The sequence below is a fragment of the Zingiber officinale genome, chromosome 1B (genome assembly GCF_018446385.1).
Source record: "Zingiber officinale cultivar Zhangliang chromosome 1B, Zo_v1.1, whole genome shotgun sequence".
In the NCBI taxonomy this organism is placed as follows: domain Eukaryota; kingdom Viridiplantae; phylum Streptophyta; class Magnoliopsida; order Zingiberales; family Zingiberaceae; genus Zingiber; species Zingiber officinale.
Genome location: NC_055986.1, coordinates 136,293,175 through 136,320,303, shown reverse-complemented (window position 1 = coordinate 136,320,303; position 27,129 = coordinate 136,293,175). Strand labels below are relative to the sequence as shown.

The following is a 27,129-nucleotide window of genomic DNA, read 5'->3' as shown; positions in this document are numbered from 1 at the left end:
GGGAAGAAGAGTCGGGTGAGGAGTGTCGTTATGGTTTCCAATTTTCCTAATGCTTAATAATGATATTTTGAATTAAACGGGATTTGATTCGGTTTAATTTGATTAGTTCAGATCTATAATCATATAAATTCACACGGTTAATTAATAATGGACCGGGCCGGACCGGATTGCGACGTCGTTGAGCACTGGGCAGAGAGAAACGTGAAGCTCTGACCATAAAAGGTCCTGGTTGCTGGGCTTTCACATCTTATTCTTGTGAGGGAGGATGAGGGAAAATATTTGTGCATATATACTGATTTGGAAGAAGTCCAAAGGTTTTACTCACATGAGTCAGCAGCATGACTAATAGAGCACGAAGATCTAAAAAAAAATAGGTACCGAATAGAAAGAGTAATTAAATAAAAATTAGATGTATATTATTTGAGAGAAGTCATCGTTGACACTTTGGTAACATGAGTCAGCAGCATGATAAAAATAAGTAAATAACTTCGCTAACATGAGTCAGCAGCATGCCTAAATTTATAAAATAGATAGATAAAAATAATAATTCTTATCATCATCGAATCAGCTAACTATATTAAATTCCAAATTTCTAATGTTTTTTTATCTAATAAATGTAATAAAGTCGAATCCAGTTTAATTGTGGCTATAAGCATTTAAACTATAGTCGAGGTATATTGAAGGAAATAAAGGTACAAACTCAAAAGATACATCAAATCCTAAAGAAGGAAACATAGATTATCCAGGTATAATCTTTAATATTTTTTTAGATAATCCAGGTATAATCTTTAATATTTTTTTTAATAAAAAACATATTATTATAATCTTTAATATTTTTTTAGATAATCCAATATAATCTTTAATATTTTTTTTATAAAAAATATATTATTTTTATTTTGACGGAATCCAAAAGTTGAGAAGACAGCTAGTTAGACATATGACTCTATGATTGACTGGAAGAACACTCCGTGCGGTCCTGTAAAATTAAGAGAGTTAGTGTCGAGTCAAGGAAAGGGGTCTTCAGCGTTAGTCTTTCGACGCTTAAATTAGTCTTCGATTCAGTGTAGAAGAATAGTAATGAACAGTAGCCCATAGCACATATAATAATGAAGCATCGTATACCTCTGCATGTGGATGGAGACCCTCTTTTATAATGTAACTGTAACGTCTGTGTACGCATTACAAAACATATGCATATTTTTCAAAGCGTCATAGGAAAAGATAAGTTAAAAAACGTTCCTGACACCTTTCATTAAGCGAGGACGTAAATATCTAATGTGACATGCTAGAAGTTTCTAAAGTACTATTTGTTTGCTGGACATTTTCTGTTGTCGACGACACAAACTTTTAAAAGAGTATGACAAGATATGTACGATTGTCCTTCACTCAGTCTTATTGTTGTTGGAGAGACACATAATGCCCGATCGGCCAGGACAATGAGTCGGGTAACTTAGTATTTGACTATGGACCTCGACTGCAAGTGCGGAGAACGATCGCTCTGATGGTCCGTCTGATCGGCTCTAGAGGCCCGCTCGACCATCCACAACCCGTGGTTTCGTCGTCTACCAAATCCTGTGACTTTGATCATTTAACTGTAACCATCGCGTCAACCGATTTTTATTATTTTATCCACTTTTAGGAGATCCATTTTTATCATTCTATCAATAATTATTTCTTAATTTCAAATATTCATAATTTCATTATTTATATTTACTTTTCAGCATGTATTTCTCCGAATAGACTTTTATAAATTCTCATTGGATAGGTCCAGCAGTTTGGAGGATGACTGAATTGGATAAGGTAAACACACACACAAATAATTCTATCGAGTCCAAGATCAAGTTACTTGTCCATCATGATTGTGAAGTATAAGAAAGTGCCAACCGACCAAGTGAGAAATCTCGTTATTTATCCACTTGTGCCTCTCGTCCGGCTCCATATGCTCTTTCGGTGGAGGTCCCACCAACTAATGAGGCTGCGGAAGTTCCTCTATCCACTACACAGGGCCACATTTCACTCAACACAGCAGCCTCAAAAACAATTATATTATTATTATTATTATTATTAAAATATAAACAAATTAAATCTCGGCCTATCAATGCTTATAAAACCATTTCCTCAATTATGTATTTATAAAATTAATGATTATTAATAATTCTAAAATGATCATTCCATCATGCCCTTTTGCGGTTGAATTCCAATCAAATAGCTGGTTATGTTCCGGGTGAACACATTCGAGTGACTTAATATTGTGCGTGAAAGCTAAGCCGATGCCGATGTACGCCTCGTAACGGCTGTTCCTTGCTTATAAATATACCAGCGGAGTGAGGGCGTTCATTACGACTTGTGCTATCTTTCGCTTCGTCGCCTCGGAGTGCGAAAGATCGAGGCGAGGTTAGGGTTTCGCTGGTGTATGGAAGAACGTGACATGGTGGGGGAGAAGCCGTCGGTGGAGCTCTGCAAGGGCGTCAATGGCCTCGACAAGATCGTGCTGAGGGAGGCTCGAGGCAACTCGGCCGAGGTATTGCTTTCTCTTCCATATTCCTTATCGTTTCGTCATTTGATTTTACCTGTTCCTCTCGATTATCCACAAGCGATTCAGACTTTTGAGGTCATTTGCCTCTTGTTCTGTGGTGTTTGCGCTGAATCGACCTCCTTGTATTCTCGACTGTTGCTCTCTGAAACTCTTTCGGAACTTCGGAGTCCCCGTTATCCTAGACTTTACAAGAACATTTTAGCCGACCAATGACATGATGGGCGAGATAGGGATACTATTCGGTCGTGCTAAAAAAATCTTGAAAATAAGTTTATGGGCTTCCAGGGAAAAGTAACCGAGCAAGTGGGTTTGACTTTGGAAAGTACTATTCTATTGAAAGCTCAAATTGAGGTGACAATTTTTTCAGTCATTGATATGGGTTTTAAAAATGGGAATCAGCATTACCCATAGTAAATTATCTTAGTTTTTGTTAAAGTTGATAAGCTAGTCACGTGGCTCAAAAGTTCAAATTGTTAGGAAACTTGACTTCCCAAATACAACATATTAATCGTTGAGATAATATTAATTGCCACGAGTAGTTTTGACCACGGATTTGTTACCATATTAAATTTGTTTGACAATAACTGCTTATACTCCAATGGTTTGAGTTGTAGGAAAGAGATTTATCTATATATTTATAATTTTAATACTCATCCTTCATGTTTTGGAGGGTTTACTGAATTTTATTTTCTCACGTCTTGAAGTATTTTTATGTAAGTAGGATCTGAACAAAGGGCTTCTGCGCTGTTATATGTTAAACTTGATTGGCAATTAGGTAGCTTTAAAGCTTGATCTATTAGGAGAGACTGATCTATATACTTAAATTCTTAATAGGTTTATCATTCAAAAGAATTTGTCATATTGTGTATGTGTTGTAGTATCTCTCTTTTGGAGCGTTGTGGAGTATGCAAATAATTCATGGGTGGATGTGGGAAGTTGGATGTAGTAGCAAAATTCTTTCAACGTGATTTTTTTAAAAAGATTTCCACTTGGTCTGATTTGGATATAATTATTTAATTGTTTTTTATTTCTTCTTTGTTGCATCATATTGGTTGATTTTGCTTATTATTGTTCATAGTTATTTCTACCTGTAGGGGCATTTTCTTCTCTACTCAGGTGTGCAACAAGTGCTCCTGGCCCTATGCATAGGCAGCAGCACATTTGCCAACAGCTAGGTGCCCCGCAACTAATCCAATTTGGGCCTAATATGAACTTATGATCCTAATCCCTCTAGGAGTCAACTTAAAACTCAATATTCAGTGTGTTTAACATAGATGTATGGAGAACACTAGTGTGCACTCTCTGATTTTAATCTGAAAGTCATTTTTCTCTGGTGTTTTTAAACTCTTGACTCGTCTAGGGAATTTTCCATGTAAAATCCTTTCATATTTTTGTGTTTAGTATGTCACTATGTGTGCTTGTTGTGATATTTATAGATTCACTATCTGTAGTTACAAGGTGCTAGTTGAAATTATCAGTACCAAGATAAAACATTTTTCTCTAGGATAGTTCTATGAACAACATTTCAGACTTGTCAATTGAGTTCAATGGTGAGCGGACTCTGTTAGTTTTCAATTCTACAATTTTACAGTTCAATATATTTTTTGTATGAAAAGTTTAATTGCTAGAAAATATAATTGAATGCATTTCCGCATTGCATCTAAATTGACCTGTTTGAGAGGGACAATGTTTTTGTATTCTAATTGTAGGAGAAAAATTTCACTTATATATATTAGATGTAGGATCCTTTCATAAGACCTTGTGACATGATACATCATGCGGAACTAAACTTCTACATTTCTCATACTCATGCAATTATTAACTAGCACTCTTTCTCAAATAACATTTATATTAATTGATGTTCAATTCGTTACAAAATTGATTTTTTTTGACAATACAAAATCCAATCTGATAAAGAAGATACAATTTTGATGCAGTTTTTGAGTTACTTCGATGGGTGCTGCTCTTTGCTGAAGTTGATGGGTTGATATTATAGTCACTAAATGCTTCCAAGGGGATTGAAAAGGAAGAAATCCTAGCCCTAAAGATTTAATCTGGCCTCAAAAATAACTCGAGAGAGATACAATTGTATTATTCTAATTAAAAGAGAATAATCTGACATCCACCTAATGCAATAATACATAAACCTATGCAAACATACTAACATTAATTTAACTAGTTGATTCCCCCTGGAACCTGATGTGATATTCCTTGGTTGAGGTTACACATGATAATTGATGTCGTGTCAGATTTAGACAACGAAATGCCTTGTAAGTCATATCCAGTGAGTGTCTATTACTGACTCTACTGGAAAAAGAGTTCAAAATTTTCCAAAGGTTCAGGGGAAGGGTGCACTGAATTCTGCCCTCTTATCTTTCGCATTTTCGTTGATCATTATCTAATAAAATACCTTTTTTCATACATCAATGACTGAGGAAAACAGTTTTACAATTCCAATGGTTGATTTCCTGTCCAAGAAAGAACTGGTGTAAGTTTCATATTAATTAGAGCAGTTCAGTCCGTTTTCTTTTCTTTTTTTGAGTGTGCTACCTGATATAGCACGTAATAGTGTTCCAAACCCACTGTTTGCTAGCACTGGTATCTTATCATTGTTCGAATCCCTACTTTATGCAAGCTTATCCTTCAACATCTCTGGTCCTTGGATTTTTGTAGATCAAATCCCTACTTATGTGCATGGTTCTCTTGTCTATTATGCAAGCTTATCCTTCAACATCTCTGGTCCTTGGATTTTTGTAGATCAAATCCCTACTTATGTGCATGGTTCTCGTCTATTATGCTTAGGTTTCATTTGTATTATTTATTTGCAAGATGATTCCTGCATTTATGACACAGTTAATTGATAGTTATAGTCTAAATAACACATGGTCCATCTACAGGTCTACTTATTTGGAGGCCATGTGACATCTTGGAAAAATGATCGTGGAGAGGAGCTACTTTTCCTCAGCAATAAGGTGTACTTGTAATAACTCCACTTATCAGTTTCCTAGCTGCAATACCTGAAGTGTCTATTATTCTGTAATGACTGGCCACCATTGGAATGTTATAGAACACAAGATTGAGGAAAAAGAAATCATGAGCCCCAACTCTCTCTCTCTCTCTCTCTCTCTCTCTCTCTCCACACACACACACACGCACGCACGCACAAGTGATATGTTGGGCGCCCCCATTTAGGCGCTCAGCGTGCGGGACAGGGTGCACACGGGGCGCTCAGATTTGTTTCGGGCGTTCCATGTGTACTGCAGGCTTTCAGTCGCACATGCTAGGTGCCCAAATGAGGCGCCTAGCAAACACTCAAGAAACTCATCTTTTTAATCATATTCTCTAGCTTCATCAATATATATTTATTGAAGCCACTTTGGATTTTGCTTTATATACTAAATATTCCTCATGCAGTGTTCTAGTACTATCATCTATGAAGGTGTTGAACCATTCCTATATTTGGTTGTGTTTTTTTTTTCCACTTTACATTCATCTTTTCATGTTACCATCGGCATGCCTCATGCAATATCCCAACACTATACAAACTGTTTATCCTTTTCATATCTTAACAGAAGCAGGATATAGTTGAGGCATTATTTTGCTTCATGGTCATTTAAGTGAAATAATCTATGAAGGTGTTGAACCATTCCTATATTTGGTTGTGTTTTTTTTTTCACTTTACATTCATCTTTTCATGTTACCATCTGCATGCCTCATGTAATATCCCAACACTATACAAAGTGTTTATCCTTTTCGTATCTTAACAGAAGCAGTATATAGTTGAGGCATTATTTTGCTTCATGGTCATTTAAGTGAAATGCTATTCTATATTTATATCCTCTTTAAGGTTTCTATCTTTATATGAAACGTGTTATTTTTTTTAACTTACATGCATGTATATATTTTCATCTTCAGCTGCAGGCAAGCACTTCTTTTAGTTACTTGACATGCAATTCTTTATCTTGTTTATACTTCTTTTTTCCTCCATCTTTTTGAAGTATTATTTCTTTTTCTAACTTTTCAATCTTGATATTCGACCTGTGACTCTGTGAGCTTTAGCTTGAATAATCTTTCTCCACTTTATTTCATTATGGTGTTCTCTAATTGCAGCAATGGAGATTCCATACATGAAATATATTATTATTTCATATTTTGATGCCTTGCTACCTTGACTAGTCAACTAGATGCCTATCATGTGTTTCTAGGCTATATTGTATAAATTTTTACGGACATTGTTTGTTAAAAGCAATATTTAAAATGATTTGGAAGTGACATGATCAGATTAGCTGCTAGAAAAGGTACTTGTAGTTTCATAGGACGTCCATAGTCCATGCTGATAAAACTTGAGTAAATACAGCCCTCTTAGATAATTTAGTTTAGTATATTACCCCTCTACATAGGGGCAATTAACTGCCACTTCTAGAATCATAATTTATATACTCAGATTAACAAGCTGTTATTTGCTACTATATGCTCTGGCATCACACATTTTTTTAAATATATGCAGGCTATTTTCAGACCCCCTAAAGCTATACGTGGTGGTATCCCAATCTGTTTTCCACAGGTAAGAGCTGTTATTATATATTTTCAATCTATGTGCTTCGTCTCACAATTTTTTGATCTGCACTACCTTGAGTTTCTGTGCAAGTGCAGTTTTCTAGCCATGGAAATCTTGAACAACATGGATTTGCCAGGAACAAAATATGGTCTATTGACACTGATCCACCATCGTTGGTATCTAATAGCCTAATCAAGACTTTTATTGATCTAATTCTTAAGCCAACTGATGATGATTTCAAGATTTGGCCCCATAGGTTTTTTTCCTTTCAATTTTTTTGTTTTCTTTTGTTGGTTTGATCAAAGTTTCTTTTGTTTATGATAGAATATTGTCAATCTTTAATTGCAGTTATGAATTTCGCTTAAGAATTGCCTTGGCATCTGGGGGAGATCTTATCTTGATACCACGCATAAGGAATACCAATGCAGATGGAAAACCGTTCTCTTTTACATTTGCATATCACACTTATTTTTCTGTGTCTGACATCAGGTATCCAATCACATTTTTGTAATTTTTTTTAATATGCCCTAAGTAACTTGTTTATTTTAAAAGTATCTTCTCAAGGGACTGTATGATGCCTAATATCCATTTTTAAGCCAAAGACAAGTTGGAGAGTATTTCTGGTGCTAATACAAGGACTAACAATGATGTAAAACTAATACCGTTCTAGCAAGCTCAATGGTGCACGGACATCTGAAACCCTTTGATAACTTATTCTGGAATATAGTTAACATGAATAATACTTCAATCATTGTTTTAAATTTTTTTAGGGATATTTGTGTTCCCAGCCTGAGAAAAACAATATGATGACATGATATATATATATACCAATAGATTTCTATTACTTAGGAGTGGAATCTACTACTGGAAGGTGGAGAGAAGGACAAAGAAAATATTAGTTAACGTAAAAAGAAAGATAATTGGTTTGAATATTTCTAGTAATATAACATATAGCTCAATGTAGGGATAGGATTCAATCCCAAATAACTGAGATAAATACAACTTGATAATGATGTTGATGATTTAAATTATAAATGTAGATCTTCTGCAAGGCTTGTTTAGTACTAGTACTTGGTAAATGCACTTTTATTCTCCTAGTAGCTAAGTTGTCATTAATGTTAGGGCCAAAAGAATTCACATATCTCTACAATGGTATGATATTGTCCACTTTAGGCTTAAACCCTTATAGAATTTTTTTTTTTAGACTCTACCCAAAATGTCTCATACCAATGGAGATATTTTTTTTTTATAAGCTTATGATCTTTCCCATGTGTTTTCAATGTGGGACTTTGTTTGCAATTTACAACCCTAACAACCATCCCCCGCCCCCAAACACACAAACAAACAAACGGAGGACCACATGCCCCCCTCAAGCGAAAAGCCTATTTGTTTGACGTTTGATCCTCAACCCAGCAGGTCTTCTTGTCCCTCGGTCCAACTGACCTACTAGGTCTTCCCACCCCTCGGTCAAACTGACCTACTTGGTCTTCCCGTCTTAGTCCAACTGACTTTCTAGGTCTCCCTGGCCTTTAGTCCAACCTAACCTATTAGGACTTCCTTCTCCCTCAGTCCAACTGCCCCTCGGTCCAAATGACCTACTAAGACTTCCTTGTCTAGTTGCAATTGACGCTTCTCTTTGCTTGGTGTCTAGTCCTCTGATCTGGACACGGGAGCCCTCATTTCCTTTATTCGAGGTCAATATTTTACTCACATGGCTTGATTAGACCATAGCTCTTGTGCACAGTCAACGGTTAGACCTTCGACGAAATTTAGATATCTTTACAATGATATGATATTGTCCATTTTGGTCTAAGCCCTCATGGATTTATTTTTGGACTCAACCCAAAAGACCTCATGCCAATGGAAATATCTTTTCCTTATAAGTCCATGATCTTTCTGTGTTTTAAATATAGGACTTTGTTTGTAACCTTGCAATTCCAACAATTAACTTTGCCAAAATGGGTGCTAACAATTCAATTTAAATACTATTATTAACTTCCGGTAGAATATGCTATTGCTCTATACTTATATGGCAGAATATGGTATAATTGACATGAATTTTTTTTTTCAGTTCGACCTTAATGACAAATTTTCTTTTTGATTTCAATTGCAATTGATTTTTAGTGAAGTGCGGATTGAAGGTCTTGAGACCTTGGACTACTTTGACAATTTGAAGGAGAGAGAACGATTCACAGAACAAGGAGATGCAATTACTTTTGAGGCTGAAGTAAGTCCATCAGTATTTTGACAGGTTGACTTTGAGGTTTGAACTATAATTTTTATGCTAATTTATTTTGCACAAAAGGTGGACAAAATATACTTGAGCACACCAGACAAGATTGCGATCATAGATCATGAAAAGAAACGAACATTTGTTTTGCGCAAAGATGGACTTCCAGATGCTGGTGAGTTTGCCGCCTTAATTCTATTTGTCATTACTACCTATAAGATCTGAATAATTGAAGTCGGCATACGTGCAAGACAATCAAACAGTATAATTCCGGCATTTCATCTTAAGTAACCATGTTTTCATGTTTCAAAAGGCTTGCCCCACTTTGAAGCATGAGCTCCTAAAAAGATTATGCCATTTTAGATTACCTTCTCTTAACCACTGCAGTGGTGTGGAACCCTTGGGATAAAAGGGCCAAAGCAATTCCAGATCTTGGAGATGACGACTACAAGCGTATGCTGTGCGTCGAAGCTGCTGCCATTGAGAAGCCCATCACCTTGAAGCCTGGGGAGGAATGGAAGGGAAAGCTAGAGCTTTCTGCGGTTCCTTCCAGTTACTGCAGTGGGCAACTAGACCCTCAAAAAGTTCTTCAAGGATGAAGGATAATATATAGCATTGATTTCGTGCTCAGGTATGTTTTTTTTTACTTTTGCAAAAACGCTGGTGTCAATAATTGCCTCATGAAGGTGAGATGGTTATAAACTGACAACTTCCATTTGAATTATTCTACTTATTTGAGGGAAATATTATATGGTATCACCTAGTGTATCTAGAACTAAATTTAGATCTTGGCGATATCATCTTTAATTCATTTGCGCTTGCTCATGCATTACGTTGTGATGACGTAGTATAACTTTGAGACAATTTTAAGTTGGCCAAGTGTTCCATGTTAATCTTTTTCCCTTTGGTTGTCAATGCAGGCACTATTTTATTGGGTAATGGTGCTTGAGGTAGCGTTGGACCCTGTTCTTCGTTCTTCTGCATGGTTTTTCTTCGCTGTAGCGAAGTTTCAGTGGAATAATTGTACAATAATGTTCTGTATCTCTCTCTTAGACAGAAGTTTCAAACCTGAATCATGAATTTGATATGTTTAATGAGAAAGTTAAGAGGCGTCTCCACTTGCCTCTTTTATGTTGGTACTTTTTGCCTTTAGTTTTATGCTACCAGAATCCACCAAATCAATAAGTTGGTGCTTCTCAGGGCGGCAGGAAAGGTTTCGGAGACCGATGAGTTGAGCAGCTGCTCCACCTGCTAGGCTTCCAACGGCAAGTAGTCTAGTCCTGGAAGAGGGGGAGAGATCTGAGAAACGAGAAGTTTGAAAATGAAGATGAAATTGCTAAATTTGTTTCACAAAAATAATTGACTGGAAACAATCGGCCTAGTTTAAGTGCTGAATCAATTGCTCTCAAAGACATAGTTCAGTAGTAAGTGCTTAGAATAAGACTCAACATCAGGTTTCATTGCCTCTATGGATCCCTGCTCAGGCGCTTACCATTTGGACTTTTCGGATCATTTGGACTTTTCCGCTTTACCTTCCTTCCAATGGTAGTGGACAGCCTGAGAGGCTGCTAATGTCATCGTTTCATATTTTTTTTTTTAAGTGCTGAATCAATCAAAATACGTATTGCCGCCTTAAAAATGATACGATCATGGACATTAAGGAAGAAAATTGAAGTTAATAACCTCAGAAAATTTTGCTTGCCTGTGGAGCTACACCTTTTGAATGAGACACAAAATGAATGGGCTGCATAAATCGCTATAAAAACTATGCAACCATGAATTTATAGGAAGGTTAACAAAGAAACGAATGACCCATTTCAGAGAAAATGTTGATTGCCATGTGAAGCTGGAGCAGGTGAGAAGCCACCAACTGGATCACCAAAAGGATTGGCTGAGCCCATCTGCTGTTGAGGTTGGTAAGGCACCATCATCGTTTGCTGCGGCACTTGTTGGTGATAATATTGCTGCTGATGATACATTGGATATTGTTGTTGTTGCAGTTGCTGCTGATAGTAGTATTGCTGCTGCTGCTGAGCCATCATTGCCATCTGCACATTTGGTGGCGGCGCAATGCCATTTGACATAGCAAAGGGGTCTCTGTAGTGAAAGGGATCGGCATCCATACTGCCACCGTTATATGCTGTGGCAATCTGCTGTCTCCTGGCTGAGTCTTCATAGAGGCTGTCAAGCAAAAGTTTGTCGAAACCACCAGCCTGAACAACCAAATGAACTGTTTGAATTGGAAAGGTGAGCGATGAGTAGATTGTGATGGCATTAGATCACAAAATTTACCAGTTTACTTTCAACGATTTGGCTGGTTCCGGTGCTTGGGGTAGTGACCAATGCCAACTCCCATCCGGAAGAATCAATTGCAAACAAGTCGGTGGTTGATGGACGCTTCGCAGCATCACCTGTAAAAGTAAGAAATGATTTATAATAGTGATTTGGAACACAAGTATGTTTTCAATACAGAAACATTACAGTGAATTTAAAGTTCCTTTTCATGTGGAGTATGATGCCAACTATGCGAAGTAGAGATGCAATCCTCACCTGGAGAAATTATGGCAAGAGCCAATGCATTGCTCTCCTCAAGATCAGCAGCAGCAGGATTTATTTCATCCAAGCCCTAAATTATGAGTGAAGAGATGATTATGTTTCTCCTGGTGTAGCTTTATTGTGGGGGAAAAAGATCGTGTAGAAAGATGCACAGAAATTACTAGCAAGTCTGCGGTGGTAGCAGGTGGAGGTTCAACTTCTGCTACAGGTTCAGGTTTGGGTTCGGGTGGTGGTGGCTCCACTGCAGGTGGCTCTTCCTTTTCTTCTTCAGCTGGCTTTTCTTCCAAGGGAGCAGCTTCTTCTTGATGGTAAGTTAGCAGGTTCTTCTCTTCATATTCCTAGTTTGAAAATATTAATAATAATTTGGATTCACTTTAAGTCTCTGAAGAATGATATTAGGAGCCATATATATGGTGTATTATTGTTTACCGGGCACAAGTCTGTAAAAAAGCAAACTTCGCAACTACAGCTTATTGAATAGTTAAAATTATGGTTCATAAGATTTCCAAGACATGTAATCTAGGGCATGAATGGATGAATAACATGTTGTCGAGATTTTAAAAAGCATTTTTTAAAGGATATTGATCTCGAGAAGTTGTTGGATACAAACAACTTGACATGTAAACATCCAAACTTGGAAACATCAACTGAAGTTGGATTCAAGTGTGCGCTTTTCCATGATTTCTGATTGACCTTAAACTTCTAAATTTAAGTATATAAAATTCAAGAAAAATATAGAATTAGTAACTTAAAACTGATTGAGCTACTAGAAATCTTTGGGAAAAAAAACATTAAGATCAAAATTAACCTATTTAAAATAATGACTCACCAGTTTCTTACATGAAATAGACCCAACTCCAGGTGCTTCTCTGATATACTCTTCCATTGTAGCAAGAAATGAAGGGGGTGGCTAGAATATAGATTATAGACTGTTAGTAGGAAATCAACTTTGCAGCAAAAGTAGAATAATAGTCAGCCAAGATGAATTGAACCTTCTAAACATGAAAATGAGCACTATTTTGGTACTATTATTCAAGTAGTCATCATTAATTTTGAAAGCACGGTTAGTAAAATTTAAGATACTGCTGAGATGCAGTCATTTTCTCTGAAATACCCTTCATGATCAAGAAAACAAAAGGGGCAAAAGTCAAAATGACGCCATTTATTTTCAAATCATCAAAGGAGCGTCCCATTTTGATTTTTTATCAAAAGGTCACCCCATTTTTATCAAAAGGACGCCATTTCTCTGAAATACCCTTTAATACCGTCAATACTATTATCTCCTGTCTAAATCTCTCACCTAAATCTTGAGCTAGTCAAGCGCATTGTAGCAACTACGGTTTTGTAGCTACTAGCAACTACGGTTTCATAGTTGCTATAATGCATACTTAATCTATTCAACGTTGGTAGGAATTTACATTATAGCAACTACGAAACTGTAGCTACTACAATGCGGATTCAACCTGCTCACTTAACATCCACATTGTAGCCGCTACGAAACCGTAGCTGCTACAACATGTGTAGCAACTACAGTATAACTGCTATAACATGCCTAACTGGTTCAAAAATTGGATAGGAGATTTATGCAGGAGATAGTTTAGTACTGGAGGGCAGTTGTGTAATTGTAGTATTGTACATGACTAATAGTGGGGCGGGGCGCCCTTTTGATAAAAAAAAGTGGAGCGCTCCTTTGATGATTTGGAAAAAAAAAGGCACCTTCATTTTTGCCCAACAAAAAGTAAAATCCTCTCTCCTTAAGAAATGCTAAAAATCCAAAAAATCCAACATATCATGCTAGTGAAATAAAATTGTGACTTCGATCTTCTGGTTAGTTTAGTTGGTAAGAAAACAAGATATCCACAGGTATCTCCAAGAAAGATTGATACGAGACCTGTCTCAAAGTAGGGAACTGAAAGTTCCTCGCAAGCTCCAAATGTTTGCAGAATTCGTAGAACTCGGAAAGAGCATCAGCCTATATGAGATTTCAGAAAACAATCCAACTGTGCATTAATCTTTTTTAAAGAATATTTTGATCGAAATTGTTGATTATGAACTAAGGACACTACTACCTGCTGTCCAGCTCTCTTATATATATCAAGTGCTTTGATGGCATCATATTTTGACATCTCAAAGAACTGCATAAGAAATAATTATAGACTCATTTCAAGAAATTATTCCTCTTTTAGTTAGGATATGTTAAATATATATGTAAGCAATGAATTACCATATCTACGAGGTTGATGATGCCATCATTGATTGAACAATATATTTTAAAGCTCTCTTTTAGAACCTAAAAGATAAAACAGGAAAATTGTGAGCTTCATGTTTATATGCAGGAACTATTAGATTTTTCTATAAGAAATTTACCAAAATTGACTCAATTATTTCTTCATGGCATAAAATGAGTATCTACTTTTGTTAGTTCTTCAATGAGTCAACATACATCTTTTATGTAAAAGTGTTGGCACACATTGCCCACAAATAGTGCAAGTAATAATACAAATGTAAGAGAAAATTGAGGATCATGGTTTAGAAAGGGATTGCTTTGCTAATGGAAGCAACTAGCATGTATATGCAGCTTCAATGGATTAGCATATTGTATGCAGCTTCAATAGGGACGGGCATGTTGACTTTGTTGGACAGCACAAAGGAAAAGTCAACACCATTGCTCATAACCAATATCTACTACAACCAGTTTTCTTTTTCCTTGTCAGAAAGAAGAAAGACTTCTCTTGTAAGTAAGAAATCCACATTAATACCCTCAATTCTTCTACATTATTCTGAAACCTAGGTATCACAATTCACAAATAATGATAGAGGTACTATATCAAAGGAAGTTGAAGTTGATTAATGATAAAATGAATAAAGACAAGTAAAAAGTAGCACAAGAGAACAAGACTTAAACACCCAACAGTAGAACAGTACACATGGAATTATATAAAAATACATGAAAAGGAAAGTTTAGCCTCTCCAGGGCCATATTAGCACAAAGACAGGCAGACGACAATTTAAATTGTACCAGAGCCAATGCATATTGAATGAGCAAGTCTCCACATGCTGCTCCTTCAGGCTACAAATTCAACCAGACAGCAAAGGTAGGGAACAAAAAAAATGGAGTAAAAAGAAAGAAACATGGTCCAATAATTTTTCCAAAATCTTCTAGTTGCATATGAAGACTGTTAGTGGCAGAGGCTTTACCTGACAATTAATAAGACGGAAGAGAAGTTGTTGTAAAGCAGGCAACTGTTCTAACAGATCAGGACAACATAAAGTTCTAGTTCGACTATGTCCCTGCAAAGAAAGATGAAACAAAAAATAATGTTTAGATTTTAAATGTTAGCAAACATATTCAATGAATACAAGAGTGAGTCTACCTTAACGGACTGTTGCTGTGGGGTCGCCTTCATCACACGTTCTGATTCAATATCATATTTTAAAATCCTAAAACATTCAAGTCGCTCTTCCAGGTAGTTTGCATATGTTCGTACCCATGCAGAGCAATCCCAAGCTACAGGAATAAGAAAACTAAATATTATGCATGTACTTTTTCCTCATAACTGTAAATATAACAAAACAAGGTGAGATTAAATTTTATAAGAATTGAAAAGGAAACACACCCAAAGGACATGAATCATCCTTAAAGTTGGATATTTGAAGAATACTGCCTCGACGAGAATAGCTTAATAGCTCCTCTCGAAATGTAGGATCACCTTCCCTCATTGTCCTGTGAATAACTATCAATGCTTTCAATGCAACCTGTAAATTTTCATCAAGACTAAAGATCACTTTCAAGTTACATATAAACATCTACAATAAATAAAGTTGAGCGTTGGTGTTTCCTCATCCATTTTCTGAGGAAATAATGGGATTCTTAATATGATTTTTGCTACCTTTTGTGGCCAAAAATTCTGTATGCAAATTCAGCTAGTTAATAGTCAAAAGGTAAATAAATATTTCATTACAATTTTTTTTTCTTATCAATACTGAGACTAGACTCTTGACAGTAGTACCTTATATCACCTAGTTAAAGGTAACCACAATTTTGTCATTTCAATTTACTAAGAAAATTCACATTATAATGAAATATATAAAATGTGATGAGGGCAGCCCTATTACATGAGATCCTAATAATCAATCTAAAGGCCCTAATGCTTGCAGAGAAAAGCTATTTTTTTCATGACTTGAACCATAGTAATCAAAATCAAAAACAGAGATTCCAGCCATTGGAATTTACACGAAATTTGTGAAACTTAAAAGAGACCAACATGTAAAGCACCCAAAACAAATTCCTGATGCTTCGGTATATGATCAGAAACAAAGAACATCCAAAGGATAGCTAGAATCCTAGTACTCAGACAAATCAAGTATCATACTGCTTTTTTATGTTTGTGTTTTTCAGAATCAGACTATTCTATAATCTACTTTTTTCACAAAGTAATGTTGTATAATGTGCTTTCTTACATGCCATTTCGACTACTGAAACTCCATTGAAAATGACAGCTAAAATGTAAGACGAAGAACAAAAGCAATTGATTCAACAAAAACGAAACTCACAAGTCACAATAACATGCTTTAGAGAATCTGGATTTCACATACCGTCCAATTATGGGTCTTGGACAGTCTTCTGCCTAGCGCATAGATGCAGTAAGCTACATCGGCTCGTGGGCGAACCACCGAGGTAGCAGCAAAAATCGCTGAAACAAAAATATTAGCTTCAAATTTTAAGGTCCTGATGCAAATCTCCACATGAAGGGCGTTGGACGAATTGAAGTTTTAAATAACTGAACGAAGCTTCAATGGCATAACCTATGGATAGCAAAGTACAAATGGCGATCAAACAGAAAAAGGACCACTCACTCCGCACGTGTCGCTCCTTCGGGGGGCATTCTACATGGTTTGTTGCTTTGACGATAGCAATATCCAAATCCTTGCACCAAATCAACGAAGGAAGAAATAAAGCAAACAAAAATTAGACAGATACATCGCGTTAAGATAAAGATTTAAACTTTCCATTGAAGGAATGAATCACAGACCTTGAATTCGCTATTGACCTTCGCGAGCCCAACTTTGGTAGAATCCTTGAGGGCTCCGTAGGCCTTCCGCCATGTCCCCATCCACCCCGTCCTGACCTTGATTTCTCCTTCCCCCTAACCTCACCGTTCCTATCCCTAAAGGTAAAGGAGGAAGAGAGGGAACGAGAGGCGATCGCTTACCAATGCGCAAACGCGAGCCCTCTTACCAACCCGCCACCATCGGCTTCCCCTTCTCTCTCCTCCAAACTCGCGCTCGGGTTTTCTATAACAGGGATTCGAGTTGATATGCTTACCCCATCCTACCGCATTTTTACGCTCCATTTGCCCTCTTTTCCCGGGCCACAAGGTCACAACCAGTGTACAATTATCAAAAAATAGGCGCAGTTTAGAAAATCGATTCGAGGACGTTGAGTGATCGCACAAGATCGTCCTGCTTAAATCTGACGGACGATATTAGTTCTAAGTGAAAATTAATTACATGGGTTTAGAGGGAGAAACAATATTTTAGTTATTTATTAGTTAAATAATATTATATAATTTTTTAATATATTTAAATCATAAAATATTAAAAGTAAAATTTTAATTAATTTAATAAATAATTTTGAATAAATTTGATATAAGAATAAATTAATTAAAAAATAACCAAGCCCCAACTCGGCCCGCTGCCCTTCTCTTCCCTAACGATCACGCCCCTTTTCTTCCGAGGACATGGAGGCGGACTAAGTCTAGAAGCCAATCCGAAAAATTCCCTCTCTCTCTCTCTCTCTCTCTCTCCCCCTCCCTCTCTCTCTCTCTGAAAATCGGATTTTGGGTCTCTCGCTCTCAATTTGTCTGCTATTTCTCCTCTCGAAGACTAGGTCAGTCGAAGGAGAGAGAGGGATGGAAAAGGGAAGAAGTGTGCATCCGGATTGCATCAACGCCTCGAATCCTTACCACGAGTGCGTCGAATATTGCTTCCAAAGAATCGCCGAATCCAAATCTCGCGCTGAAGAAGGTAGGTTGCTCCTAGTTGTTCTTCTCCATACGGGAAAACTATTTCCGCCCTTTTGATGATAGATATTGTTCGAGCATAAATGCAAAGATTTATGTGATCCCTTTTTTTCTTCTTCCGTTTTGTTGATTAATCCACGAGGAGAATGAAAAATATAGAGGTTTTAGCACATATTTCTTCAAAAATCTTGATCTTTATTTTCTTGGTCATTTTTTTTACCCTGATGAGAAGAATTAATAGTTGTTCGTTTGCTGGATTTGTCTTTAGACGAGACCAATGACAGCTCAAAGGAGCCAGAGGAGAGAATTGTCCACCCGGATTGCATAAACGCTTCCAATCCCTACCATGAGTGCAGCGACCACTGCTTTAAGAGGATTGCTGACTTAAAAGCTCAGATCGAAAGGAATGAATCAGGTACTCTAGCTCCTTTTTTTTCCCTCTTTCTAGGGATTTTTTAAAAATGTTTTTTCGTCAGTAATCGAATTTCTATTTTTTTTAACTAGATAAAACTGATAGAATTGCGTGCTTTTCTTTAAATGTTTTGAACGATTGGTCTAATGCTTGCTTTGTGTCGTCTTCATGCATAAATAGTGAAGCTTCTCATTCATTATTTGTCTATTTTTTGAGTTCTTTAAATTTAATGTATGACAAACTACTTAGCTATTTCCTAATTCTATCAACATAGCGAATCATTCTGTGCAAAATTGAATGTGTTCTTTCTTTAAAACTACTAATCCATCTGTGATTTTAGTTTTCACAATATTCTCTTCATATATCACACAGGGCAGAACTTCTTTTAATCTCTAAGTTGGTAAATATTGTGATGACATGTGGGGTTTGATCTGCTAGCTATAATATGGCTCACTCAGGATAATTATCATGGAGCATGAAAGACTTCGGTTTCTGTTATGCACACAATATAGAGTATCCCTAGCAATGAAAGTAGCTTCTGTAGAAGAGGCAAGAAAACACAGTGGTAACTAGCTGTTATTAGCCCATTATCATGCAAGATCTCAGTTGTCAAACAACTTGATTTTTAGGGAAAAATAATTACTGATGATCTCTTCTTTTCAATCATGGTATATAAAGGTAAAGTTAAGTGTGATCACTTAACTGAATATATTGTCAACTCTCCACCCTACTGTTATTGAGTTCATTACAATTTCAATAACTTGTACACACATTACCAGCACTTGTGATTAATGTAACAACAAATATGTCTGCGTTGACTTTAGAAAGTTGTTTATGAAACAATTCAATGGGTTATGTTGAGTGTGTATTTTAAGCTTTGGTATCTGGAGACTGGTATACCATTTCCCCTCAGATCCATTATTTCATCTGTCTATGTGTACTTCTCCCAGGGCTCTAAGGCATGTTATGATTGGGTTTGGCTATATGGCATGGGTTGAGTCATAATCAATTAATTATACTGACGTATCCTCTCCTTAATCTATGATTTTTTTCTACAACACTATTGATTAATGAATTTATTTTAGATAAACAAACAGTGGTGTCAGTTGAAGAAGAAAGGGCAAATCAAGTGGAACAAAATGATGGCAATGTTGATTCTGAATCAGGCCAGCCACATCTTACTGAGAAGCAGAAGAAGTTGTTCGAGCTGAGGTTAAAGATGGTAATACCACCCTCATGTACATTTTGGATGTAATTCTTGATATATATGAAATGCATCTTTAAGTTAATTTTATCACAATGATACATTTACAGAATGAGGCACGGAAGGCTAATCAGATGGCAATGGTAGCTGAAAAGAAGAAGATGGAAGCTCCAACAGAAACAAGGGGCATCTCCAAACAAAAATGGCTTGATGAAAGGAAGAAAAAGATTGGCAAGCTGCTTGATTCAAATGGTTTGGATATATCAAAGGCTTACATGCTCGACACGCAAGAGGCAGCTCAAGCAAAGTATAAGAAGTGGGAAAAAGATCCTGCTCCTCATGGTTGGGATGGTAAGATATGAAGGTTTTTATATATTATTCATTTATGTCCATGTGAGTATCATAATTTATGTTAGCATACGTGGAAAGCTGCTTTGATCTCTGCAATGTTCTAAAGTTAATACAGTTTTTATTGAATCTGTTATCCTATGCAATTCTACTTCCATTAGGAGTCCTTTAAAATTCGCATCCAATTATGAAAACAATTATGTGAAATATCTATATTCTTCCAGCTTCCCTGCTTTATTAAAGAGACTTTCGATTTAACTGCAGTATTCTATGGAAATAGAGATCAGGTCTTGGACTTTGGTCAATTCTATACATTGGATCTATTAAGTCATGCTAGCAAATATTCCTTTTCCTCAACTTTGTCTGATTCCTGTTTAATACCAAACCTATATTATTTAGTTTGATTCCCTTTCCTTTAGTCATATTTCACTTGGACTCTTTTCCAATTTATATTAGTGCTAATGATTGAAAAACCACTATACTAAATTCTTTATCCTGCACTCCGTTTTTGAGACTAAAGGGCAGTCTGGTTCTTGAGACTAAAGGGCTGGTGCATGAAGCTACCACCAATGTAGGGTTCCGGGAAAAGTCGAACCACATTGGATCTATTGTACATAACTTTATCCTGCATTGCACTTTAAGGTTATATGACAACAACTTTATCATTCTAAGGCTCCCTTTCTCCCTCCGTTCTTGAGACTAATAACAAAATATACATGGAAGAGAGAGATGAGAGAATATGGTCCTTTTTCTTAATTTTGTAGGTACTTTTAACATTTATTAGGACATAGTATCTAGGGCTACATAGATGATTTAGATACTATGAATCTTCAGTAGAGTTTATTCTGGCTTATGTCTATCAATATGCTAATTGATTATTATCCTTTAATACAGTTTTTAATCAGAAAACCCTTTATAATGCTCACAAAAAGCGCACACAAAACATTCAATGTGATATGGAGGCATATAATAAAGCAAAGGAAGAAGATCCAGAGTTCTATCGGGAGGCTTCTAGTCTACAGTATGGCAAGGTTCAATCACTGGATACACGCTAGACCTTCCAGAGCTGTTAAAATCTTTATTATATTTTGATTTAACACTTGTATAAATTGTGCAGATGACGAAGACCCCTGAAGAAAATATTGATCGAATGGTGAAAGAACTTCAAGATAGGGATGCAAAACGCAAGTCATTCAGCAGGAGGCGGAAGTTCCACGAGGAGAAGGATATCGATTCGATCAATGACAGGAATGAGCACTTCAATAAGAAGATTGAGAGGGCGTTTGGGAAATACACTTTGGAGATCAAGAATAATTTGGAAAGGGGAACTGCTTTGCCAGATTAATTTGCTAATTTTATGGAGCACATACTTATATTGTGTAACAATTTGGGATCGACAATGTTAATTTGAAAATTTTATGCCATTTGGGTATGCAATCGTTATGATGACTTGTAAGTTGTATTCTCTAGCACTTTGTGTTTAATCAAATACCTAGTTGAAATGTACTTAGTAAAATTCTCTAATACTGCTTCAGTTATCAAAAGATTGTTGCTAGTTTTCCCGTATATTGACTTTACTGGTTAGGATATGCAATAATGAAATGAGGATTTAAAATTAAAAAAAAAAAAAAGGTGCTGTGCTGCTGTGACTTCTCAGTGTGTATAACTCTTATTAAGCACAATTCTAGACATCTTTTTTAATACCATTATTTAGATTATAGTTCTAGTTTTGAGAATTACTGATATAGAAGGCCGATTCGGATATTTCTCATTATTAAGGGCGCGATTTGATAATTGCTCTCGGTCTGTCCGTATTCGCTTTTTGTTACTCTTTATCCAACGGCCGCTTTTTTTTATTCTTTATCCAACGGCCGATCCTGACCCTATATGGTACGATTGCGATCGATCGGGGGCTCGGCGTCTTTTGGATCCGTTCCTTTTCTTCGCATGTGGGCCCCGCGTTTCGATCCGGAAGCTTCCAGACGGTTGCCAACGAGAGGAGAGGAGAGGAGACGAGACGAGACGAGGAGTGCACGATGACGAGGGGAAAGCAGAAGATCGAATCGCAGAGGAAGAACGCGGAGAGGAACCAGAAACCGAAAGGTTCCCAGCTCGAGGCGAGAGCGGTCGGTCTCAAGGTCGTCTGCCCCATCTGCAAGGTCCTACGATCCTCTGATCCCTAAATCGCTTTTTCCGTTGCTTCATTGTTCGACTAAATTATTCCCTCCCTCCTCCTGGCTCTTGTGAGCAAAAGTTCGATTCGATTCCCAGATCACTGTCTGTATTTGTTTTTTTCGTTCAAAAATCTCGTTTCCCGTTTTCTTTCGTGATAAGAGTTGGGATAATTCCCCTCTTTCATTGACTGTTGTGGACTCTGATTGATCCAAAGACCATCCTGTGCAATTAAAAGATTAGTAAAGCATTAATTTTACCTCTCATATGGGCCTGAAGGCGTCATCAGTAGAATCTCATCTTTAGATACTATTTTGGTATAACATAGGCGGGTTTCCTTTAATTGTATTATCCTTTCCATGGAAACTCAATCGTTTCCGATGGAACTGTATTTTTTTTACCTCGAATGGGTTGATTCCTCGTTCTTGTTTACGCTAGCACTGCGATGCTAGGTTTCTCTTTTTGCTCCTTGTCGTTCATTGCTATAATATGAAGTATGTTATTTATGGTCTTAGTATTTATATTGGTGATGATGCCTCTGTGGTTGATTATCATACAATTTCCTAAATCAGCATAGTTCGATAATGATAAATCTTCTACGCAAAGGAATTTCTTAAAACCACATTTCATAATTCATCCTTGTATGAGGATGCTTCAACCGCATCTTTGGGACTTCAGAAAAATATGCTGTCTTATGAATTTGCTGTATATTAACTTCTATCATGTTTGTAGAATTTTCATACCTTTCAGATAAGACAGGATATCTGTTAGTCAAGAATCCTTTAGGCATTTAATTAAACCAATGTAGCTGGCATATGCTTGCATGTCCAGAAACATTTGCCTAGGCGCCCCCAATGACTATATTTTTGACTTGTTTATGCTTTGTCTTTCAACACAATTAAAGAACAAATCTTGGATCTTCACTGCCATGAGGTAATCACTGAGATACTGTTTTTACTTGGTGGATGATAGGTGTAGACCTAATTGAGATCACTAAGCTTAATTTTACATAAGGTTCTATATCTTGGTTGACAAAATTTATATAATTTGATTGTGAAGCATATTTTTTTTTTTCAGTTACTGCACCTACAAGGATAACCAGTTATGATGATAATGAAACATCATCGATGGAGATAATCAAACTAGAACAATGACTTCTCTCCTATATAAGTTTGTTTTCTTTATGTTATCTTCAAACTTATCTCACTGTAGCATAAAACTTGCTATTTAACTGTATCAATCCACAGTTGAAAATCCTTTCAATGTCAGACTTCCGAGGTTTTAGCGTACCTGGCTGCGTGTGATGATACAATTCTCCTAGCAGGTGTTATTGTTATTCATTTGATACAATTCTCTTAGCAGGAGTTAGTGAATTCACACACACATTTAGAGAGAGAGAGACAGCAGAATATACACCATCTGAATTGAGAAAATTATCAAATTGATCTCCATATGAAACTTATTTGTTAACAGCAAACTAAGATTGGTGTTTGTTCACTTGCATGGAACACAATAGCAAGAATAGTTGTCACACACCAGCAGTATTGTCACCATTTCAAAAATATAACCGACTGATTTAGTGGCTACTTCTCTATCTTTTGTGTAGAACTATTATAACATTTTTCCTATCAGGCTTGAGGTCGCGAGTTTGGCAATATTAGTGGCAAACGCTAATATATCCTCTTATGCTCACAACATTAGTTAACTGGTAGTTAAGGTGCAATCATCTGCTTTAGATATCATTATGCTCTTGTATTTTTCATATTTTGTGTAATACAAATTATTTTCTATGAGATCACCTCTTGTGCTTCTTCTACAGAGTAATTTTTTACCCTCAGGTCGAATGCTAGATTAGTGTTGTCTCATATTGATGCCATTTTGATTGAATGCATCAAATTTTGTCTACGCTCCATTTTTCTACTTGTTATTCTCACAAAAAGAAACAGCCTTCTCAAACATTTGGCTTTCTTTCAGGTGCAACTTGCAAATCATAATCAACTCATCGACCATTACAGCTCGAAGCATCCAAAGGAGAAGCCTCCCAGCGAATCGTAGTGATTCATCTTCAAGTTACGTCTGAAGATTGAAAAGTTACACTTTATGTTCCACCCGAAAGCGTTTGTCAACTTAAATTGAAACTTCTGTGTGCGTCTATCTATATTCTCTATCTTCATTTTCCTTGGAGAACCGTTATGGTATTGCTCTTTGCTACTGGATAAATTTCCTCTGCACAATAATCTGTCAGTTTATTATAAGTCAATGAATTGTTTCAATCCCTACTTGTATGCATTGTTGTTGTGCAAAGTCTCTCGTGATTTATCTCTCTTTCAGACAATGGGGGTCATCCTAGAGGGGTCACGTAACGGTTTCATCTTTTGTTGCCGGTACAAATTTTTTTTATTATGCGATTCTCATCAAAATTTGAGCTGATTCGTTTTTATCCTCTTTGAACACATTTATTATCTACGTTTTCTTGATCACATTTTTAACTGCATTTTACACATATGAGATGCCTGCAGCACTAGCTCGCGTTACTATCTGCTATTCGGAGATGCTCTCGTCATTAGAGGGGCGTTTTATTAAACTGTTACACTCCAAATGTGTTTCAGGGGTGTTTCATAACAAGGTGTCTATTTGTATTTTTTTATTTTAATTCAGGTATTCAATTTTTGAACTGATTAATTTTGAAGATAATTAGTCAGGCGCTATGAATGTTTTTCATCGATTATTAGGAGAAAGTACTTGTAAAAATTCATTTAAACTGCCAGCGTTTTTAGATTATTGTTCTATTGAATGAAAGTTCCTACTTTATCGTTTTAAATTTATTAAACTGTTTTACTCCATTTATCCGCCGAAAGAAAATATTGTCCAAATTCTGTTATTGTCGCTAACTCTTGACAATCTATTCACATTGTTATGTTTTCATTGTCTATTATTTTCGGTTGGTGCTTGTTGTTAACTCGTTGTCATGATGCCCGACGAGGTGTTTACTCCGAAAGATAGAACGGTGAGGGAAAGGAATTCAAGACGGAGGCTTTGCTCGCCACTGTCGCCCGTGACTTCCAAGTTCATCAGGGTTGATCGTTGTTGTTTGGAAGTTGAGATTATAAAATTGGCAATTTCACTTTTCAAAATATTTGTATTTATTTTAGGACTATTATTTATTTTTGCTCTCTTTTGGTTGTATATTTGTTGCGCATCAATTCAAGTGCGGTTTCATTCTATTTATTTTTGGGACCGATATTTTATTGATAAAATATCAGTTGATAATAGAAAAATAATAATATAATAAATGTGAACTTGGATTGGATTGGATTGATAGAATATAAATAAAACTATAGGTTTATTATATCTTGGATCAATATACGCAGTAATTTTGTGGAAGTTGATATATAGACTAAGAAATTAATAATTATTTTAGAATTTTTATAGAAAAACCAAAAAATATTTTATGTGATATAAACAAATTATTGAATATAAAATTTCTCTTACAATTTTCATTTAAATGTTCAATAAATTGCTGATGAATTAGTATGGGCTTGATGGGCCTCTATTATATCATGAAGTCCAATTAGCTCATCAACTGGTATTATTATTATTATTATTATTATTATTATTATTATTAATCTGGCGAGATATCATGGTCATTAGTGTTTCTTAATTCTATCATCAAGAGTTTGGATGTGTATTGTTATTCTTAATCTTGCAAGCTATCATGGTAATTAGAGTATTGTTAATGGAAGAGAAATCACGCATCAGGGATTCCTTGTGTGAAGATAGTGGAGGTCATCAAGGCTATGATATTGAAATCGCAATAGGGAGGGGTTGGAGGAGTTTGTGAATGGAAGAGAGAGGGAGAAAGTTTGGATCTGGGAAACTAATTTAAGGGTCTAGTTAATGGGCATGCCGATCTGCAGGTTTAAAAGGAGCAGTCTGTAATAGTGCCTCTATTTAGTTGATTTTAAGTTGGAAACTGTTTTCTTAAGGCTTTTGTTATAGTCAACTCACTCTGTTTTTTCTCAAGGCATTGAACTTTAGGATGTACAAATCCTTATAATTAATAGTTGAATATATGTGTCCTGAATGAGACTTTATTTAGAATTTTACAATTTTATTGTTGGTTTATATTGTTGCATATACATGTATAATATGAATAAATATATAGGGAGAAGATCTTTCTCACGTGTGGGTAAAGGGCTAGCCCGATGCACGAAGCTCCCATTATGTATAGTCATTCTTTTTGTAAGAGGTTTTTTCCAAGATTCGAATCTATGACCTTTAGGTCACAAAACAACAACATTACCGTTGTGCCAATGCTTCCCTTCCAACAACAAAGGAGTGAGAGAAAAATAGCAAAGATTTTCATCCACCGTCATTCTCCCAAATCTTCTCTCCACTATGCATTTTCGCTCGGTGGTTTGCCTATGATAGCAATTGGTACCTTTTAATTTGTCACGAATAACCAGTACTTGATTATGTATATGGTTCTACCATTGTATCTGAGAAATGGATGTTCATCATAACTTAAGCACAACCAGAGGAGGATAAATATGTTTTAAGGAAACTACATCACGCAGGTTTCGACTTCTTTCTTCTGACTAGGATTTGGTGAGTCGACACTCGAGGTCGGACTCGACAGTTGGGAGTCTGCACTCGGAGTCAAGAGAATGCACTCGAAGTCAAGAGTCAGAAGTATACACTTGTACTCAATAGTAGCAAGTCTGCACTTAGAGTCGGGAGTCGGATATACAAGGCAACTTAATTTTCCAGCCACCTTAGTCATCCTAAGCATCTTTTCCTTTTCTGCTTGGCAGTATGAGATTATCGGCTCAGGTCAACTCAATATATAGGTCTGAGTTTAGTTTTTTTTTTTATAAATTCAAATATTTTTCCTCTATCTCTGGTTGATCCTGTCCGAAAATGGAGAGGTGGAAAGCTAGGAGGATGTGACAGTTTCGCTGACTGCTATAGACCTTGCTCCGCTTTGCAAAACAAGTAACGTCAGTGCCGAGTCAGGGAAGGGGTTCCCGGTGTTGACTCTTCGACGCTCAAGTCAGTCACCGAAATAGTGGAAGAAAGTGGAGCAACAG

General features: G+C 36.3%; 3 protein-coding genes and 2 long non-coding RNA genes across 6 annotated transcripts; 4 read left to right on the top strand and 1 right to left on the bottom strand.

Annotated features, from left to right (window-relative positions):
• Positions 1 to 2,322: 2,322 nt before the first annotated feature.
• On the top strand, positions 2,323 to 10,463 carry LOC121981116 (putative glucose-6-phosphate 1-epimerase). Its single transcript, XM_042533479.1, has 9 exons — positions 2,323 to 2,521; positions 5,434 to 5,508; positions 7,044 to 7,100; positions 7,190 to 7,350; positions 7,443 to 7,583; positions 9,219 to 9,321; positions 9,400 to 9,499; positions 9,712 to 9,955; positions 10,245 to 10,463. Exons 1-8 carry the CDS (start codon positions 2,414 to 2,416, stop codon positions 9,921 to 9,923), a joined length of 957 nt encoding a protein of 318 aa, XP_042389413.1. The 5' UTR covers positions 2,323 to 2,413; the 3' UTR covers positions 9,924 to 9,955; positions 10,245 to 10,463.
• Positions 10,464 to 10,985: 522 nt separating this feature from the next.
• LOC121981107 (putative clathrin assembly protein At5g57200) lies at positions 10,986 to 17,147 on the bottom strand. The gene is made up of 15 exons (XM_042533467.1): positions 16,914 to 17,147; positions 16,738 to 16,807; positions 16,477 to 16,574; positions 15,498 to 15,636; positions 15,255 to 15,388; positions 15,079 to 15,171; positions 14,900 to 14,950; positions 14,105 to 14,170; positions 13,950 to 14,015; positions 13,772 to 13,852; positions 12,710 to 12,790; positions 12,042 to 12,218; positions 11,875 to 11,950; positions 11,617 to 11,735; positions 10,986 to 11,537 (listed from the first exon to the last, which is right to left on the bottom strand). Exons 1-15 carry the CDS (start codon positions 16,992 to 16,994, stop codon positions 11,142 to 11,144), a joined length of 1,728 nt encoding a protein of 575 aa, XP_042389401.1. The 5' UTR covers positions 16,995 to 17,147; the 3' UTR covers positions 10,986 to 11,141.
• A 416-nt stretch (positions 17,148 to 17,563) lies between these two features.
• LOC121981094 (pre-mRNA-splicing factor syf2-like) lies at positions 17,564 to 21,373 on the top strand. 2 transcript variants are annotated; one of them, XM_042533454.1, is made up of 6 exons: positions 17,564 to 17,907; positions 18,172 to 18,318; positions 19,413 to 19,537; positions 19,630 to 19,870; positions 20,762 to 20,898; positions 20,985 to 21,373. In XM_042533454.1, exons 1-6 carry the CDS (start codon positions 17,793 to 17,795, stop codon positions 21,210 to 21,212), a joined length of 993 nt encoding a protein of 330 aa, XP_042389388.1. In that variant the 5' UTR covers positions 17,564 to 17,792; the 3' UTR covers positions 21,213 to 21,373. The 2 variants fall into 2 exon arrangements, with proteins under 2 accessions (XP_042389388.1, XP_042389379.1); XM_042533445.1 differs by having other exon boundaries at positions 19,401 to 19,537.
• Positions 21,374 to 21,891: 518 nt separating this feature from the next.
• On the top strand, positions 21,892 to 23,436 carry LOC121981084. Its single transcript, XR_006111734.1, has 2 exons — positions 21,892 to 22,026; positions 23,117 to 23,436. It is a non-coding gene; the product is annotated as an uncharacterized LOC121981084 (long non-coding RNA).
• Positions 23,437 to 24,103: 667 nt separating this feature from the next.
• Positions 24,104 to 24,860, top strand: LOC121981088. The gene is made up of 2 exons (XR_006111738.1): positions 24,104 to 24,423; positions 24,559 to 24,860. It is a non-coding gene; the product is annotated as an uncharacterized LOC121981088 (long non-coding RNA).
• Positions 24,861 to 27,129: the final 2,269 nt, after the last annotated feature.